This window comes from Metarhizium robertsii, assembly GCF_000187425.2.
Source record: "Metarhizium robertsii ARSEF 23 chromosome Unknown MAA_Scf_8, whole genome shotgun sequence".
Lineage (NCBI taxonomy): Eukaryota > Fungi > Ascomycota > Sordariomycetes > Hypocreales > Clavicipitaceae > Metarhizium > Metarhizium robertsii.
The window spans coordinates 1,811,729-1,831,388 of record NW_011942226.1 but is presented as its reverse complement, the minus strand read 5'-3'; the positions used below and the strand labels follow the sequence as shown (position 1 = coordinate 1,831,388).

The window sequence follows — 19,660 nt, the reverse complement described above, 5'->3', positions numbered from 1 at the left end:
TTAGAAAGGTATTAACCTAATTAAGGTATTATATATAATATTACGCTTATAAAGGGCTAAATATATAATATATCTCTTTTTTATTACTATAAGCTTCTTTAGATATCCTTTTTATAGCTTTAGGGTAAGTATATAGCTTTTAATCTATTTCTTCTTTATAGCCCTAACTATTAAAGGCATTATATTAAACTTACACGTGACAGCCTTAATAGCTTTACCGGCCTCTAGCTTAGCTATTATTATAGCTTTAGCTTCCGTATTAAATTAATAGCCTTTTTAATAATTAGCGTATAATTTAACACTAAAACCACGTATTTCTGACATTTTTTGCGATAGTTATGGCTGTTTAAAAATAATATTATTATTTAACGCGTTTTATGGTGTTATGGGGTTGTGGGCTGGGGGGCGCAGACTTTTGGCCACCTACTGTAGTAGGATCCCTCTTAGGGCTCCAGATCATAGCCTTTCTGTGCTGGGCTGTTTTCAGGCTGTGCTCGCTGCGTCAGCATTGCCCCCAGGGACTTGCGGCAAGCTCTTAGACACCGCTGTTTGGCATCTTGCATATTGTTCCCCGGGAGCCTTCTCGAGGTTTGATTATGCTGCCCGGTTTATGTCAAATACGCTTTTCTCATCGTCGGATAACCTACATACAGAAGTATGGACACTTGTAAACTTGGAGACTGAAATTGGGCCATCTGAGATGAGTCTTCTTTTACTTTGTCAGATTTGACCTTTTATAGGATGTTATTACCGCGTAGTGTGCTTGTCTTGACTAAGTCATAACCTTTATTCTATTCTTCTTCATACATACTAGGTACAGTCTGTCTTGGTAGAGTTTGTCCTCGACTCTTTGTCACCGTATCAGGCATTATTTGATGCCTCATCTACCCATCAGCCTCAAAGATATACAGAGGCCCCCAAAGCCTCATAGTTCCGCTTACTCTGCATTTCCCAGGCATATTGAGATACCAATGCCTCACCAGGTCAACTCCACCATGATAGCAGCCTGAAAAGTCAAAAAAAGAGCCTTCCAGCCCGTTTAATGACGACCATCTCGCTCCGTCCTATGAAGCCTCACCATAGCAGTGTATAACACGATCGCTGCCACAAAATGCATGCCTAGCACAGCCGCAGCCTCATGCCGTGCCGCATGAACAGAAGCGAGCTAGCTGATTCGCTGTTGGCGGCCGCATTTGCACGGAACATATTTATGGAAACGGCAAAAGAAGGCGGGACAGGTATTTATAGCAACAAATCTCAGGTAGAAGAATACGCTAGCCGTGGCTGAGCAAAACCAGTTGACCATTTCCATTTGTCGAGCGCCGCAGCCGAAGCCTTGTTAGCGAGTACTTAAGAGTGGCGCGTCCCGGTCTCAGAATGAGCTGAATAGGAAGGAAGGAAGGGTCTTGTTGCCATCTTCTCTCCTCTCTCGACATTTTGCTTCCTCCCGGTGCGACGCATCGACCTGAGGGCCACTCACCCAGCAAAAAACAACACCGTCCTCATGGCAAACGCGGCATTTCGACGCCCCTGCCGCAACTCTTCAGACCGAGAGCCCCTCAGGCAACAGGGGCAGCGGCAGAGACAAGAGGAGATGCCGCCGTTCCCTCTGCCCGCCACGCACCCCTCGTTCCTCGTTGAGCCTCACCATCCCTGATTAGTCAGTCGCCCACTAAGGCAACTAGCTCGATATGCGCAACGGGGGGGATCGTTGCCTTGCCACGATGGCCATGAGCTTGCCAACCAGATGACAGCCATCTCGGGAGAGGCTTGAACGCGCGGCGACCTTGGGCTACCGAGCACGGCTATTGGCTCCGACGCTTGTCGGATCCCCTTGCAAACCACGCAGATACCTGTGCCTCGGATCCCCTCCGACGCCCTTTTTACATTTCCCGCCAGGCTCCTACTCCAGGTTCGGCTCCTCGATCCTGCCGCATGCAGGGAATATGTAGGCCAAAGGGAAAAGTCCAGCTCGGAGGAGAGAGTCCCTCACCGAGATGAGCACATTCGCTCTAGTGACGGATGGGAAGATGCGAACAAGTTGGACGCCTTGGTGCTGGGACGGTTGCCCTTTCAGGGAATCGAGTTGGCTCTGAATGAGGCGGCCCTGGGATGAGTATACAGACGCCGGCTGCCGTTTTGTCAAGACGTCTTCCTTTCGGTCGTCGTTTATTTCGAAAGCTATACTCGGCGCTGTTGTCCGTTGCATCAAGTCTCGTTGCGAGTATCGTGGCTGATTTACAAGACGAAAATGTTTGGTTCCTCCAGGGCTTCTGTTGCGAGCTTCTCGGGAAGTTTCTCGGGAGGCAGAATGCTCGAGAGCCCGCCAATGTCTCCGTGCCAGAGTAATCAGTCTGGTGTCGCTGTTGAGCACCAGGATCAAGAGTTCTGCCGGTAGGTTTCTTGATGTGACCGCAACAGACCATGTTCAAGTGGCGGCTAACCGCGGTAGAATCCGAGATCTTGCGTCTCAAATCGATAGCTGCGCCAAGGCCCGAGTCATTGCCCTGCTGGCTATGGAGTTCCTCGTCTTTGACGGCAAGCTGCACGGGGGCCGAAGCAACTGGGCGTGCCCATTTGGCGATTGCAAGGAGAACTTTCCTGACGTCAAAGCCCTCATCTGGCATGTCGCTCGCTGCTCTCTCTCCTCGGGCGCCAAGGTGTACTGCAACAGCTGCCGCAAGTACGACTGCTTTACGCTCCAGGGCGGTAATGGCGAGTTCTGCAGCGCCAGCGACAATGCTGTTCGGGCCGGAGCCTGCTCTCCAAGGAAGAGCAAGGGGCTGCGCAAACTCACCAATATCTTCTCCCGTAGTCGCCCGGCATCGGCGCCGTCTTCTCCGGAAGCCCGTCACACCGTCATCCCAAGTGCTGCGAGTTCTAGACGGGCTTCCTCTATTGGGAATCCTCCATCTCCGGGGCCGCAAGAGCTGGGCTCTGGTCCACCACACGAGATGAGTGATTCGCCTTCACGCGGTGTCCCTGACACTGCTATAGATATGATTCCCGAGCTTCCTACTACTCCTGGGCCCTTTGGTGCTGGCCGGTTAAGCCCGGTCTCCATGTCCAACATCTCGCCCATGTTTTCCGAAGGATTCACAGAGTCACCGGTGGAAAATGTAAACGGGGAGAGTGCATTGCAGCCTTGGCGTATGTCTCCAGAAAACAAACCTGCTTCTCTTCAGACGATAACACCGAATGAAGTCCATTCGCCCTGGTCTACGTCTTTGCCGACGGCCTGCTCCGATCTTGACCGCGGCACCGGGCAAGCGTCTTGGAATATGGCCCAGCAAACGTCCCCGCAATATCCTTGCGGTTTGGGGTCGTTTTCGAGCAATCCCTATACAAGCATGAACATGTACCGTCAAATATCGTCGCCCTTGTACGGTAGCACCACGACCCCTGAGAATGCCGTCTGCGATGGAACGTCGTTTGTACACCAAAAACAACGAAGCTCTAGTTGGCCACGGCCACAGACGTCTATGACCGGGCAAAGCGGACCCAGCACACTTGGTCTGGTTCGGAATGGATGTGTAGTGCCGCGGCTGGGGGGGAATGCTTCCACATCCAGGATGGCGCCTGACCACTCCGGGGCACCACCACCGTCCTCGCGCCGCGGCGGGGAGGCGAGCCAAATCCCGATGCACGGCTTGCTACCGGAAGCTTCTCCGTCATTGAGCTCTCGGCCGGACAAGGCAGACCCTGGCCGGTGTCCTCATCTAGAGTGCTCGTTCCAGTCGAAAGGGAAACCTGCCAAGCGGGCTGTCTACCTCAAAAAGCACCTTGCCACGCATCTCCCGCAAAAGGTTATGTGTTCAGGCTGTGGCAGAGAGTTTAGTAGACCGGACAATCTCAAAACACACCAGAAAAATGTGTGTCCGGGAACACGTCTGTCAGTACATGAGAGGCAGAGCAGGACGCTGAGCCGCCGCGCGGCCAGGGCCCAGGAGGCTTCGGCTATAAAATGGACACGGGTATATGGTAACTTATGACAGGTATTAGGATGGATCGCATGTAGAGACACGGTAATGCGATTAGGCGGGAGTGTTCTAGTAGTGTTTTACTTGCTATTGAACATAGTTTACTGACAATTCTATCACTCGTTTTTGAACAGAACAATCTGTAATAAGTATTCTTTCGGTAATATATTATAATATACTATCATATAATACGGTATAGTAAAAGGTAGATACAATATTGTACATTTAATGCTCTGCCTTCCAGTAAGAGGAGCTTCGTGGCAGGCAGTAAGCTGAACGAGAGTCATCAGCGTTGACGTGTACCCGGGGGCGGCAAACAGAGCCGCATCAGCAGTACGGCAACTACCAGACCTCCACTTCACCCCAGGCGAGCCAAGGACCAGAGAAGGAGTTGGAGCGACGGAGGTCCTGGGAGTCCCTGCATGAAATCAGGACTCGCAGCCCGGCCTCGAAGGCGGACGGAATCGCCTGGTGACGTGGTGACCGAATGCCCTCCCCCGCGTGCCCTTCTGATGCCGACAAATTGACTTGTTGCGCCGATTTCTGCGTAAGCGTCGACGAGGGTAGTTTATTCAGGGAAACAGTCCGATTTCAAAGGGCATGCGTGTTGCTGTCTTGTCACTGTATCACGTACGTACGGGCAGACGTATAAATTAGGACAAATGTTCGCGTCGGGGAGTCTCACGGAGTCCTAAGGACGCAACCAATGCCTCTTCCTCTTCAGTGCCTCCTCTTCCTCTTCCAGTAACCATTTCACCATGAACTCGGTAAAGTAAGACTTGGCCCCTGTTTATCCCTTGTCTTGTTTGAGTTGTGTAGTGGTTCTCATGGTGGAATCTAGCCAGCACGCTTCGCCTCCCCAGCCGGCGGCTTCTGCTCCGGCCGTCACACGGGAGAACCTGCAGCGCCTGCCGGAGACTCCGAACCTCCAATATTACCTGGGTCACGCGCAGAACCATGAGAAAATAGCACTGGGTGTGCAGACCTCGCCGGCGAATTATGGACAGATGCTGCAGACGCTGGAGCGTGCTTTTCCAACAGGTGGTTACAAGTGACGAGTTTGGCTGTCGACGAGGTTTGGCGTGTGAATGGGCTACATGCTTGCGACTTTGGGGTTTTGTAATTGCCTATTATAATTTTATTTTGGTAGCGGTTGAGCCGCTTTTTTTTGTTCTCTTCTCAACAAGGGCGTACTGGGATGAAGTTGCTGGTAATGGTTTAGTCGGCGGTGGTCTTTGGGACTTGGGGTAATAGGCAGATACAGGCCGGCTGAGGCCTGAGACATAATTTTCAGCTACATGTGTAGCTGCTGCTCGAGAATATAAACCGCTGTAAGTAGCGCGCTTTTTAAGCCCTCGGCGGTTCCTTTCGTTGAGGCGACTGAGCTCGGCGACTGTATTGTGACTGTGGTGTTCTTCTTCTCGGCGGCCGAGTTCCTATTAGGTTGCAGAGACATGCAGACACTTTTTTTCAGATGATGAAGCAGCGATTGTAGAGAACGACCAGTGACATGGTTCAGGTCCCATGCGACAGGCGCCGCGGTATCTCTTGTTGGAAGATTGGAGGCATAAAAGTTGACTGACAACCCAGCGCTGCTACTGCCATCGGAGCTGTTATATTTTGTCGTCGCCCTTGGCCATATCAACCTCCTTGTACCGTCGACATTTATATAGTATTATTCAACCCCACAAACTACTACTGCCAGCAAGAAGCGGTGCCATGTCTTTATCGTCTTAGTTTTGGCTCGTCTTATCGCATCCTATTGCGAGTATGGCGACAGAAAAGCATATTGTAATATACGTCTTCATAGCGCCAAGATGGCCAATTTCTCAACCCCGGTTACAACACAGTCCGATACAGATGAATGGATTCCGTCAAACTAGCATTGCACACGACTTTGGAATAAATCCGATCCAGTCTATGGGTCTGTCTTTACCATATCAATCTTTTCTTTCTTGGTTTTGATGAGTTCGGGCGCCTGTTGAATTGAGAAAATCCCATGGTGTCCGTTTAGCTGTGTCTTAGCAGGCTGTTACACACCCAACTTCAAGTAGTGAGTACACCATGTAATGTACAATGCCAATACACATAGTGTCAAGATATTCAAGCTCAAACAGCCAGTCATAACCTCTGCGAGACATTCCAACCTTGCCGACCCCTCGTCATCCTCCGTCCAAGAGTCTCCCGCAAGCAGGTATAAAAGAATATCATGCCTTGCACGCCACGACCACACTCACCAAAGAGAAAAAGCACACGCAAAAGACGATACACCAGCATACAAAGCCCTATGAACCGGAAAATTAGTGCGCTGCTTCATACCGAAAAGGCTGATTGTTCGCGCCGCAGACGTGCCCAAATCACATCCCAACGACATAACCAGCCGACTCATATTTAAGCAAGTGAACAACCCAAGGTCTCAAGTGCCAGTTCCATCTCCTCCCGGCCGCCATTAAAAAGACACCCCTCCAAAAGAATCCCAGATGAACAAGCGCACAACATGAACAGTGGTGCTGTGCCACCCACCAGGCCGTGGACATGCAACCCTTGGCCGCCGGATTCACAACCACGACGGCCCAGCGTCAAAAGCAACAATCACCGTGCCACCAGGTTCAAACAGGTCCTCGACTCGCCCTCCTCGCGACATATAAAAGCGACGCTGGCAGTCGAGCCTCACAGTCCTCCCGCGACCCCAATCCCACAAGACACAAACCTGCTCCCCTCAAACCGCCTCCGTCTCCTACTCAACCTTCCCAAATCTCATTTATACCAAGTCAAGTCAAGTCAAGTCACCAGAACCACTCCATCGTCTACTGGACTCATCCGCAAGCGCCAAAAATGAAGCGCCAATCGACCGCAGCGCACTCGACCACCGGCGCCGCAAAAAGAGTCACATTTGCACTCTCGACATTCGCGTGTACCAAGGACCCCAAGCACGGCACATACACCGGCCTCGTCGAGACTTGCGACGGGCACCCCGTCGTTCCGGGCTGTCCCGTCTGCGCGGAGGAATACATGGCCCAGCGGGCGGCGGCGTACCGATCGACGAATGGAGCTGGACCGCGTGCCGGCCAAGACAAGTAGCATATTGGCATATATCGTAATGCGAGTCTCAACTTTGAATTTTCTGATTGTGGTCCCCGCCGTGACGGTCTGCTATTGCCGAGGGTGTCCAACTTTGGCAGAAACATACATGGAGCTCTTACAGTACATTGAAGTACCACCGGAAGATGTATCTGCAGTGATGAGTAAATACACATGTATAGACCGACGTACACAGAGCCCAGAGGCTAAAACGGCAAGAATCCGCCGTCGACATCAATCCCTCCCGGCCACAACCCCCAGATGACCCGTGCCGGTATAAAATCACGACCAACACCCCCGAGCACGATACACATCTTCTCTCCGTAGAACAACATCACACAGCCCCGTCATATAAATACACATTCCATGTACTTCCCAGAAAAAGGCCTGGCCTGGCCGACCCCCAAACCCCAGCCAGACAAAGGCGCGACGTCCCGCCCACCAACACGACCGACAACTCGAGCATCCAACGCCCTACAGGAATCCGCATCCGCCACCCTCACGACCAGCCTTGTCCTCAAACACAGCCCATATCATCAACAATGGCAAAAGTCTCGTCCAACATCGTCAGCCCCCAAGTACACTTCGTCGCCAAATGCCAAGGATAAACCCGCCCACGAACCGCCTAGCCGCCACCGGCCCCCAACACCACCCGTCACCATCTCGCCTCGCTGCCGGCGGCCCAACACGAGGCTCCATGTCTTCAATCGCTTCGACATGGCTCTCAATGTCTCCTTTATTCTGCTAAATGTACATACCCGCTGAAGATGACCAACATGCCCGGCGGAGCACCAACTGGACCACACGCGCACTTTTTACACGTACAACCAACAACCAACAACCAAACGCCCACCGCAAGTGACTTGCGTTGGCCCCCAGCCGCGACTTCAATGTTGGATTCATAAACGCAACCCCATCGGCCTGGGCCCTTGCTGCCCGTCCTCAGTACACATCGCTTCTACGCCGTGCACTCCATATCGCCTCTCGACGTCCGAGGTGGCCGAGACATCTCCCGCAACAAATGGCCCCAAAGTCACAACCAACACCCAGTGCACAACACTTCATGTCATGAATCTGCAAGGCCTCGTCCCGTGTTATTTGTCTTTTCTTGATTCAACTATCTTTTGTGCATAACTTTGTAACATCCCATCTATGCCGCTAGCAGCCATCCTAGGGCTGTTTCCATCCTGGCGGTCGACAAACATCAGAAACATTAATCAATGCCTCCGTAAACACCGCCATGCCGTATATATAAATGATAAAAAAAGAGAAAAAGGGGCGCGACAACGGCTTCTCGAATGCAAAACGCCTGCCAGCTAGCCCTTGTAATCATACGCCCAGCATGCCCTTGGGTTGCCCGCCCACGATCCAACCACACCATTTGATTCCATGTCGATACAACTTCGCATCTCTGATCGCCAAGGGTTGCTGTCATATCCCCAACTTTCAATCCCCTCTGTTTATCTCCCGCAACAGCTTCATGCATTGTACATATGCTTCTACATCGAATTCCACCCTAGCAACCCTCGTACATGTCATTGTCGGGATTAGCCACGTCCCAAATCATGTCCAACTCGATGCTGTGTAAGCTGCAAATCATGTCAACCACTACCCTGTTCTTCTCAGTCATCTTTTGTGAATCTCTTTGCGGCTCCAAAAACAAAACAAAAAATGCACCAAGATCCTCCACCACTGTTGACTCTATCCAACCAGCATTTGACCATCTTCAGATTCGCCTCGGCCGCGGCAGTTTGATTATAATTAGCTGATAACAATCCACCAAGTCTAACCGCCTTTGCGTTCGAATTCGTTCTTTGGCGGGAGTTCGGCTTGCGAGGGCTGTGTTGAAACTGCATGGTGGGCCTTCTTCTTCCCTTTACCAGCAGCCTTCTGCCAACCGCCGTCGCCCTCACTCCTGGCGCCGCGTACATGTCCGTTTTCTCGCTGCGGTGCTGACTTTGCTGCTGCCACGTGTGGTTTCTGACTCTTCTGATCCTTATCTGCGTCGACAAATGGAGGGTACCGGTGGTCCGGGCTGTGCAGCGCCTCCTTGGAAAGATCCACGCGAGTGGGCTTGCTTGCTTCAGCCTTGTAGGGTGGCTTGTTGGGCAGCCATGTTGGCATTGATGCAGCTGGCTCTTGCTTCCGAAGTGTAGTTGGCGAGGGTGTTCGCGTTTCATACACAGGAGAGAGATGAGCAGCATCGGCTGCCGTAGGCTTGCCCACCCTATTGTCACCAATTGCTAGATCCAGCGGAGCAATGACACCGTTTTGAGGCTGTCGAGACATCAAGCGTTGCCTGGCGGATGGCGAGAGACGGGCAGTGGCGCCATTGGGGGCTTCCTGCTGGTTCGGTTGACTAGTCAAGTAGATGGAATTCATCAGCGCAATCCGGTCTTTGAATGAAGCGTCTTCTGCACAGTGCGGCATGGACAACGGCGCGCTGGATCCATTGACTACAATCGGCGGTCGGTCCAAGGCCAAAGGTGAAGGCGCTTGTTGGATTCGGGATGGTGCCGACGGCTGCAATGTCGTGTTGGCAGGAGGCTGCATGGGCCAGACGGGGACCGTACTGATATGCAAAGCATTCTCCATGCCGGCCACTGGTGAATCCTCGGATCCCAGTGATCCTGCCCTACTCGAGGGCGATGGACCAGGTGGGGTTACTGCAGTCTTCAATCCTGAGCCGTTTACCACCAGTGGCCTTGACGAGGCTTTGCTGCCCTGGCTACTGGGGAATGGTGCAGATGTCAACGGGGCAGAAGAAGTCCCACCAACGGAAAATGCACGGGCGTGCCCTAAAGGAGATGGAGACCTGGATGCTCTGCGCATCCTTCGGTCTAGCAGCGTCTGAGGCAGCTGCTCTATTGACAGCCGGCGTCTTTCAGGACTTGAAGATTTTGTAGCCAGGTCTCCAAAGGCAATACCATTTGGCAAATGCTGTTGCTGCTGCTGCTGCTGCTGCTGCTGTTGCTGCTGTTGCTGTTGAAATTGGGCAGGTCTAGTCGGACTCAGGCTTCTGGCTTGGAAGAAGCCAGAGGACTTGGCATCTACAGACTCTGGCGATTCAGACGCGGCTTTGGGTGTCTCATCAAAATCAGCATCATCCGGCATAAAATTTGGGATTGTTATGCCATTCGTTTGTCTCGGTGCAGACAACGTTGCGCTGGCTGGAGTTTGGCTGCCCAGTTGATAGCCCGCACCAGGATTGGCAGACGGCGACCTCTGTGCTGGTTGCGACTGAGACCTAAGCGAGCTACTTGACATCGATGCCCCTCCCTCAGTAGAGATTGTGGATCTTTGGAGGGACCGGCGGAAGTCTTGAGCTGCGTTGTTATTCGTTGTTGCAGGGCTCGAGGGGTAAGATCCGTAGCCATTTTGTGGAAGAAAAGCGTGACCTATGTTCATCCCATACAGGGCATATATTTCTGGCCGTAGTGGTGCGGTAACTGGAACATTGTCGAATGAGTTTGTTCTTGATCGGTCCGACGACTGCTGACCCGAACCACAGTTGATAGACAGTCTCTGCTGCTGCTGCTGCTGCTGTTGGCTAATCACTTGGTGCGGAAGGAAGGGTCCCTGCGCATACAAGTTGTGAAAGTGTCGCATTTGCTCTTGATAGGCTATTTGCGTCATGAGGTCCTGCTGAGTGTATTGAAACGGGTACTGAGGTGTCTGGAGCCATGGCATGTCCTGCTGCATACTCAATGGCACAAACATACTTTGCTCATAAGCCGGTATACTCGAAGAGGCTCTTCTATTCGACCCCCCTCCGCCCCTGTGGAAATTGTTGTTGTGGCGGCCGCCTCTGTGATGTCCTCGCCCGCCTCGGCCAGAGTGTGTCTGTGACGAGCTTCGCAGAAGCACTGGACGGGGCTGCGGGGCTGGTCGGGTCCAGACGCGCTCCTCTTCCTTCGGAAATACGTATTGCTCGCACGCCTCGTCAAGCTTCGCCTCGGAAAGCAGATCAAACGCGCGACGTAGCTCCAAGTGTAGACCTCGAAACGCATATTCGTCGGCGGTATTTCCGAGATTTCGAGAAACGTTGAAAGGCTCCTCGACGCATAATTGATTGTTCAAGGCATAATTCCACTTCTTTTCTTGCTTTGTTAGAAGCTTTCCCTGCCTGATGGTCAGCACGTGCTTGTCGTAATCGAATTCGTGAGCGTAGAATCGAAAAAATTGAAACAACAGCTCTGCGACAGATGATTTATTTTTGCTGCCGTATCCTTTGATCTTCTTGAGATTATCCGCAAAGTCGCTAGGGGTGCCATCTGATTTTGGCATCTTATATGGCATTTGATGCAATGCGGGAAGAACTGCAGGATTTCGGAGTTGGAGAAATGCGATAATAAGGCATATCCACGTGTAAGAACTCAACGTGCCACCAAAAGCTGTTTGAAGAGGACGAGGTATGTCAGCAACAGTGTTTTATAGGTACCAGAGGTATGGTTCCATCATCTCACCAGCATCATTGATAATTCTCCTCCTGGTCCAGTATTTGATAATCATTGCCAATTGGCGAACACGAGGATCGGCTTCTACGTATATGCGAACCATTCTGGTATTTTCGAGGGCGAGAGTGTTGTTCACATTCATGTCGCAGGCCAGACCAAGCTCAGGATCCCAGATCTTGACAATGGGCACCTTGGCCGCAGATATGCAAACAACCTTTTCCATTCCGCCTGAATAGTGTGTGTTAGCGAACACTGTTCCATGTAGGTTCGAAGGTGGAAACATACGCCTTGCGAGGAGGTCAGCTATCATGCAAACTCCTTCCAACTCTTGCCATGAAGTAGTAATGCAAATGTCCACTAGAAATAAACCAGTATTAGTTATGCACGACTAGTTTCCATGCCGACTGTTTGAACATACCATCCGAGTCATCTGAACATAGCAGATTGCCCGAGGACCCAAACAAATTCACACGAATATCATGGCCGGGCCACTCATCGTTGAATATTTTTTCTAGCTTCTGGACCAGCTTTTTCCGCTTTTCTTCGACCTCCTCGGTCGGTAGTAAACGATTGTATATCTCGCGCATATCTGTGGCTAATTTCCTCTCCTCATCCTCTGACAACTTGTTCTTGACAGTTCGCAAGTCCAGTTTTTCGAGTCGGTCACTTCCCACAGAGTACGGTATTCTGCGTCTTGAATTGATCTGAGCAGTCTCGTATTTGCATCCACCAAGCCTAGGAGGCAGGGGCCGTAATGAGGGTAGTGTGCTATTGGTTTCCGAATATGCCGATCGGGGGGAATGGTTGTTGGCGGCAGTTGGAGATGGCTCTCGTGACTCGAACGAAAACTGTCGAGCATGCTGATGAGGCGTAGACGGCACAGAGCTCGAGTGGGACTGTCCGTGGGCTAAGGTAGCTGCGGCATTGGATCGTTGAGGAATGCTCCTCGATGTCTCGACTGAATGTTTGGGGGGCATTTTGGAAGGCGCGTCTTTCGACGTTATAACCGGACGGTTGATTTTGTCGGGGTTGTGATGCGAGCGGTTCCCATTGCCTCCTGACGCGGCTCCCTTGCTGGCCGATGCGTCTTTCAAGGACACTCTGCTAGATGATCTTGATCGGGGTCCGGCCTGCACGTGGGGGGAGGACACGACGGGGGGCAGGGGCGGAGTCTGGAGTCCACCTCCGCGCGAGGGCGAGATGAGCTTGTTGTAGTGCAGAAGCTGGGCGTGGTAGATGGTTTGCTGGGGGAAGAGAAAGGGAAGGAATTCGAGCTGGGCAAATGGCGCCGCGGCCCCGGCAGGGACGGGGTGAGCAGCTGCGTCCGGGGGACTTTCCGACGATGGCGAGTGCGCAGCCCCGTTGCTGGTGGACTCTGTAGAAAGCGTCGTGGAAGTGGAAGTCGCCGTCCACGGGCTTAGGGGGTAAGGATGCTGAGGTTCTGAGGTCGCAGACCTGGCGTCCATGAAGCTAACGAGCCTCGGACGGAGTTCAAGCACGGGTTGAGGAGCGGTCAGAAGAAGCTAGCGGCACTAGAGCTCGTCTGCAATCAAGATGGAAGCAGAAGATGTGAAGCCACTAGCTATGGCCGAAGAGGACGCCGCTTTACACAGCACGAACTTGCTGGCGGATGTCTGTGTCGCTATCTCGGGGCCAGACTGCGATCTTGTCTCTGTGCATTCACGCGGATATAGCGTTGCGGTGCAAGATTCGACGTTCGTGGCGTCGCGGCGGTCGTGCTCGGTGCCCAGAGTTTTGGGGGGGGGAAGCACCGAGGCTCTCCTCAGCGGTATTGTCTCGGACCTGGAATCGCCTTGGAGCTGCTCGGCAGGGTACGAAGAACTCAGTTGTGAAGAGGACGATTGTCGGAGAGGAGGTGGCGAGAAAACAGCAACAGCCCCGGCGTGGAGGTCTCGAGGGAAGGAGAGACGGCAGGGTCCAATGCTCGCTCTCCTGAAGATTGGGAACTGGGAGACTGTGGGTGCTGAGCGACGGAGACGAGAGAGAAGCGGACGGGGCGTAGCTCGCCGCTGGACTGTAGAAGAAAGGGTATCGCAGAGTGACAAAAGGGACGAGCTCGGCCTGAGAAGAGAAAGATGCAATGTATAAGAAAGAATGACAGGAAAAGACAGCCCTCAAGAACAGGGAGTCAACTCGATTGCGCTCGTGGCAAGACGGTCGTGGAGAGTGGTGCACGTCGACGGGAAACTAACAGGCCGGTGGCAGAAGTGTCTGGAGCGGACGGAGGAAAGGGGGTCTGGCAGCACAGGCCATAGAAAGCGTGTTGATGAAGATGGGCCCAAGCGTGGGAAAGAAGGAGAAGGAGAAGACGAAAAACGAACAAGTCAAGTGAAGCAGGATCGCAGCAACAGCGATGGATGGTGAATCGGAACTGGCAATGCGGCGCAGCGTCGAGGACACACCGGACTTGAGGCAGTGAGGAAACCGGACCGAGCAGTCGAGATGCGGGATATGTCGAGGCGACTTGAGCGTTTGGCTGTGGGGATGCCAAAGTGCCGTTGTTTGTTCAGTCGAGCAATTAGGTGTGGTGCACCAGTACGGCACAGCAGGCCCGGCATACAAAGTTGGCCGTCGACGGTTCAAGAGTTGTGCACACCCGTTGGCACACCAGACCGTTGGCACAAACCCGTCACCAGCAGCAGACAACACTCGAGCCTGCACAGCAGCAGCCTGGCGCACAGCCTGGGTGGACATTCAATGTTGGGACTCGGGTCCACTGGTCTGCACCGGTGCTGCTGGACAGTTGCCCTGAAGTGCAGGTGGACATGGAACCAGGCGCCTGAGCCATTGACACCAGTTGAGCACCCGCAGCGTGGGAGGGCGTGTGAGGTCATGTAAGTGGCCAGCTCGCGCCCGAGTGGAGCCGACTTATGACGGGGCGTGCATGGCAATGGGCCAGTCCAGATGTCGACCTCACGTTGCCAAAGTTTAGTGGGCTCAGGGCAACCACTCAGCGGCCACCTGAGCCAAGGCGCCTCATCAGGGCACCAGACAGCATTGTTGAACGAGGGAGCGTAATTGTGTGTGTGGGCATTGTTCGACGAGGCTCCGTACGGAGTACCTCGACCGTAGTGTGTTTTGCCAGTGACGCCGAGTACCGACGGCATCCCCTTCGATGCTGCATGCCTGCCCGGGTGCCTGAGCTGGTACGCAGCACATGTATGCACCTGCCTTGCGACATGGGCACGTCTGTGCCGTCAAGGCTCAACAGACGCCACGCAGATCTGCTATTATCCTATTCAAGCATTGAGGTATTCGGTGGGCAGAAAAGTGTACAATCTGCTGCCATCCTGGACAGACCAGATTGGTTTCAGCTCCGGCTCTGGGTCTACTACGGAGTACGAGTACTAGTAGTACTACTAGTAGTCCCTGAGGAAAACGCGCGCCCTAGTGCGCCATTGAATCTGATCCGCTCTGTCGCGTCACACCACAGAGCCACCGGAGGAGAATGTGCAACGCAATGACGATGCAGTTGTTGGCGCCTTGGGGCATCCAACTTCCGAGTTATCTATAGGCCTTGGACTCCATCGATTGATGCTACCCAAGAACCCCATCGACAGCCCAGTTGCCAGTGCAATACTCGCATTGAGCTTCCATCATCTATCACTCATCCATCACTCATCCTCCGTCCTCCATCTCTCCATGCCGCTTGGGTCCCCGGTTTGTGGGGTCGGAACAGCTGAGGCGTCCAACCAGCAGCAACTTGCCACGGCAGGCCAGATTTGTTCATGCTCATGTAGGGACGGAGCAGGTACTCTGCACCATCGCGTCGACTCGCAGTGGCATGAACGCTACGCATCATGTCTGCATGTGCCGTGAATCTTGGATTGTGGGTTTGCGCCATTTCAAACTTGGGCGCGCCCCGCCATTTTGATGACTGCGATAAACCGGGCCTTGGCCATCAAGTTCAGATGTCAGCACGGATACTATCTCGATCCGCCATTGCCATTTTCAGGTGACGCGACTTGGTAACCCACGGACATGTCAGGAGTAGTTGATATTATGTACATTTGCGCTCGAGGTGACGCAGTACGGAGTAGATAGAGTACAGATAACTGTGTGTGCTCAAGCACTTGACAAGGTTCATAGTGGAGATGGAACCTTGGGGGCGACAAAATAGACTTCTACTGCACTTACTTACATAAGTAAGGTAACATTGAAAGTATACAAGCACGCACATACAACAATAGCAGCAGCTTGGCTTTAGAGCGAGAACCCGTTTGTCCCTGGCCAGTATTGCCGCCGCCAAAACTCTAATCCAACGCGACTGGAAGGGCATGAACTGAGCTGCGCGGGGATAGAAATAGTCCGGAGTATCTCCACGTCGGTTAGCAATGAAACCTGAGCGCCTTACGACCCGGTTGATGGGCCATGCACATGTGCACATGTGGCCAAAAAAAACGCCTGCCTACTTCAGGTCGTAGGCCCGATCTATGATTGTAGGTCCACGTCCCTAGTCAGGCAGTTGATAACCAGCATCATTAAAGCACCAGCACGCCGTCCCTTTGGACCAATTTAAATCGTACGAGAAACATCAAGGTCGACAGCCGGAGCCAAAGCTGCCGACAAAGACCAGGCTGGCGTCTTCCAAAGTTGGCTGTGTCCACAGCCATTCATGCAAGCGCCCTGAATAGCGGCCGAGTGGGGCAAACAGACATGGGCATACAATTACATCTGGAGCCTCCGAGTAATGCGCCAACTCCACAGCTCCTCCATGTCTGCATTTTCGCTGCGGAAATAACACTGTCATCTAGTCTGATACCGACATCTTGTCATTCCCTCATCCTACTCCCCAATAAAAGGCTCCTGTCTCCGCAATGGCCTGGCGCGTGGCAGTGTTGCCCGTTGTTCTATCCGCCGATAGCGATACCAAGCATCGATTACCGACTCCCGAGTCCTGAGAGCATGCTTCCTTCACGTCCATCCATATCGTCAGCAACACGATCTTTCTCGGCTCCTGCCCTTAACGACTAGGCTCTTCCATACCAAATACGAGTATCTCATTCGGACATTCCGAAGCGCACAAGTCCAACACTCCTCTCCTCTGGGTTCTTTGAGGCAGCACGTCTGCACTCGCCTTCTCCTCAAGAACAGGGCAAGCTCGTGCGTCCAACACCCCTATGCTACACATGACTAGGGATGGCCAGACAGCCCGGCATGTTGGAGCCCTCGACTGTCGTGTTAATGCGTATCAAATTCAGAGCAATATTGCACCAGTATCCCATTACGCGAGCCCGGGCCTACTGTCACCTGTTTCACTCTTCTTTCAAACCAAACTGGTCAGGATCCCAATCCGAGTATCAATTCCAATCAACTTGAGCTGATTGTCCTTGGACGTACATACGCAATTTGGCCGGACCAGGATGAGGACCAGGACCAGCGCAGTGTATAATATGCCCCAATTTGAACCGGCCGGTCTAAGCCGTCCATCCAGGACTTGATCACCCTGAGGACACCTGCTTCATTTTGGTATGAATGCCGAGCATCACCTCCAGATGTCAGCAATTCGACTTCGTCCAAGCGGGGAGCCAAGCTTGGTCTATTGTTCCCAAGTTTTGAGGATAAAGGTAGAACTGCAACCTCCAAGACCGTGACGGCATGGCCACACCAACCCCGCCATGTTCCATTCTTCAACTCCCCTGATCCTGTCATGCAGCCGCTTCCGCTCTTTTGCCTCGTCGAACCCGACCATCCATCACGTATGACCGGCCGAAGCATGCCGCCTGGCCTCTTCACACTGGCAGCCATCTTGAAGTATCACCAACCATATTTCCCCGTGGCTGTCTCGCCTTGTGCTTTGGTTTTACCAAACTATTCCACATGTCTCGCTGCCGCCGCGGTGCCCCGTCTTGTCTCGCGTAGGTCCGGATGGTCGGCGGTATGAGATGACGGGCTTGCTTACTCCGCGTGTACGAGGCGTGTCGCCAGCATGTCCCGTGAGAAGCGTGCAGCACAAGGCATCTTGTGCCTGTTGATGGGGCTGCTTTGCACAGTGGAATGACGGACAAAGGTAAGCGCGCCGGTGAAGTTGCACCGCGTTTACTCAGCTCGGCTTCATGGCGGCTCAATTATTAGTTGTACTCGTATGTTTCGTTGCCCGAGGATCCGAGTTGGTGCCGCATTCAAAGTTCTTCCGGCGTCAGTGATAGACTTCCATAACCGACCTCCCCAACACGCCCAACGCCCAGAAGGCCATCAATGACTTTGATAGCCGCGCATATACCGCGCGTGTGAACAGGCACAAACGACATGAAACGAAATACTCCTACAGCTTCACAACCTCACAAGCCTATTTCCCCTTCCCATGCCATTAGTGCTCTCCCACCCTGCTCCAACTTCACCACAGGGCACGCCTGGCACTGCGAAAGAAAACCCAACGGGATGCATGGCCCAGAAATAACTCGCATTACTGTAAGCATACTCAAAATCCATGATTTTCCATTATTCGACAATTGTTACCCGCCCAACGACGAGAAGTCATTGAAACAGCACCTGCTGTCGTATAAAGTCTGAACAACACTGGTAGTCAAGTCCCTCCCCTCGGCCAGCATGCATGGATCGACGTCTCGTCGAATTAAATCTCTTGCGTGGTTACTAGCAGCAGCAAGGATAAAAATAGCCCCCAGAGATGTCCAGCTCCCGCTCCAGAAAATACAATTTCCAATCTTTAGAGCGTTGATACACTGCAGTGGATGGTGCGATGGCCGGTCTGGTCGCGTTCCAGTACCTTGTCGCTTAGGAGAAGATGCACTCGGCTGCACTGATGGGATATGGCGGCCGAATAAACCATGCCGTGTCCCCGCGGATAATGGACTAGACTTGGTCGAAATGGTCAAATGCGATTCTTATGGGACATTGTCGTAGATTTGTCTGGCTAAGAGTCCTTTAAATTTGCCGCCGTGCACGTTGCGCAGATGTTTCAATTCAATTCAATATGATGGGGTACCTACCTGTAGGTAGTCGAGAACCAATGTCTATATAAGTAAGCTGGTATATTATACTTGTGTGTCTGAGTATGTGTGTCATACATGCATGTGTCGATCCAAACAACACCCGCAAATAGGCGGAACCATGTGGAATTTACCTGACAATGCCATGATCAAAAGTTGGAACCTAGAGCCAGCAGAGACGGGAAGAGGCAAGCGGCCATGTCATCAAATATTTGTCATTGTCAAGACAGTCCGGCAGCCTAGCTTCCAAGGTCTCGACCGGCAATATTGCATTTCAACATCAACTTCGCGTGCAGAGGCCTTACGCAGCGTGCAACATCAGTCAACTACGGCAAATGGTCAATCAGCCCGGTGCTGATTTCACATGCCCAAAATAGAAAACAATCGGCTGGGCGCTTCTACTTTAAGTCTAGCCACTGTTTCTCCAAGTCTAAAAGCCCGATTGTCTGTCGGCTTTGTGACCGCTCAATTCGCCTCTCCACGGCGATGATCAGAGCACTCATATTTCACCAACTACCCTCTCTCGCTCCGGCAAACCAGACACTTCAATGTTCCTTGCCCATCAGCGACATTGAGTGCTCACCTGCCATCTTGACGTCCAGCTTCCCAGGCTACCCCACCAAAGACGGGCATTCCAGTCGACTACAGGGGCCGGCATGCACCCCATGCGACATACAGGGGGCGGGAAGGATCCTAGCCCAACTTGGGGAACGACAATGAAACCACCGCCCGCCGACATGGAGTAACAGACCACGTATCAGGTCTTAAGAAGCTCACCACTGCTCACAATTTCCTTGTCCTTCTCCTCTCCCTCTTCCCAACTACAAATTCCTCACCAACCTCGCATCGCGCAATCCCCCCCCAACCCCCACCCCACATCAAAAAACCCCCCCCCCCCCCCCCAGCAGGGCGTCATGTTCTCCAGCCTGGCGACCAAAATCGCCCTCAAAAAGGCCGGCATCCCCTCCAACGCACTCGACTTCTCGTCCCCCCGCGAACCCAACAAGCTGCGCAAAGACCAACCCGCCGACGACCAAGACTCCAACAACTGGTCCAGCTGGCTGTCCTACAAGTCCCTCCCCCTCACCGTGCACCCGTGGCTCTCGCCGCCCCCGCCGCCCATCCAAGTCTCCCGCGTCCCGCGCATAGGAGAGCCCGCGCCGCGCGACAG

General features: G+C 53.0%; 4 protein-coding genes across 4 annotated transcripts in view; 3 read left to right on the top strand and 1 right to left on the bottom strand.

Moving 5' to 3' along the window:
• Window positions 1–2,251: 2,251 nt before the first annotated feature.
• On the top strand, window positions 2,252–3,354 carry MAA_09763 (uncharacterized protein; the record flags this gene model as incomplete). Its single annotated transcript, XM_007827761.1, has 3 exons — window positions 2,252–2,394; window positions 2,453–3,119; window positions 3,205–3,354. The coding sequence occupies 3 exons, from the start codon at window positions 2,252–2,254 to the stop codon at window positions 3,352–3,354; spliced, it is 960 nt and encodes a 319-aa protein (XP_007825952.1).
• Window positions 3,355–6,515: 3,161 nt separating this feature from the next.
• Window positions 6,516–7,061, top strand: MAA_09764 (uncharacterized protein; the record flags this gene model as incomplete). The annotated part of the gene is made up of 1 exon (XM_007827762.1): window positions 6,516–7,061. The coding sequence occupies one exon, from the start codon at window positions 6,516–6,518 to the stop codon at window positions 7,059–7,061; it is 546 nt and encodes a 181-aa protein (XP_007825953.1).
• A 1,785-nt stretch (window positions 7,062–8,846) lies between these two features.
• On the bottom strand, window positions 8,847–12,984 carry MAA_09765 (PAP/25A-associated-like protein; the record flags this gene model as incomplete). Its single annotated transcript, XM_007827763.2, has 4 exons — window positions 8,847–11,455; window positions 11,528–11,746; window positions 11,804–11,875; window positions 11,937–12,984. 4 exons carry the CDS (start codon window positions 12,982–12,984, stop codon window positions 8,847–8,849), a joined length of 3,948 nt encoding a protein of 1,315 aa, XP_007825954.2.
• A 6,419-nt stretch (window positions 12,985–19,403) lies between these two features.
• Window positions 19,404–19,660, top strand: part of MAA_09766 (uncharacterized protein) — a gene marked incomplete at both ends in the record, with an annotated part of 989 nt that continues 732 nt past the window's right edge. The window contains one exon of the mRNA XM_007827764.1: window positions 19,404–19,616. Coding sequence (XP_007825955.1) covers window positions 19,404–19,616 — 213 coding nt within the window. The remainder of the gene's footprint in view (window positions 19,617–19,660) is intronic.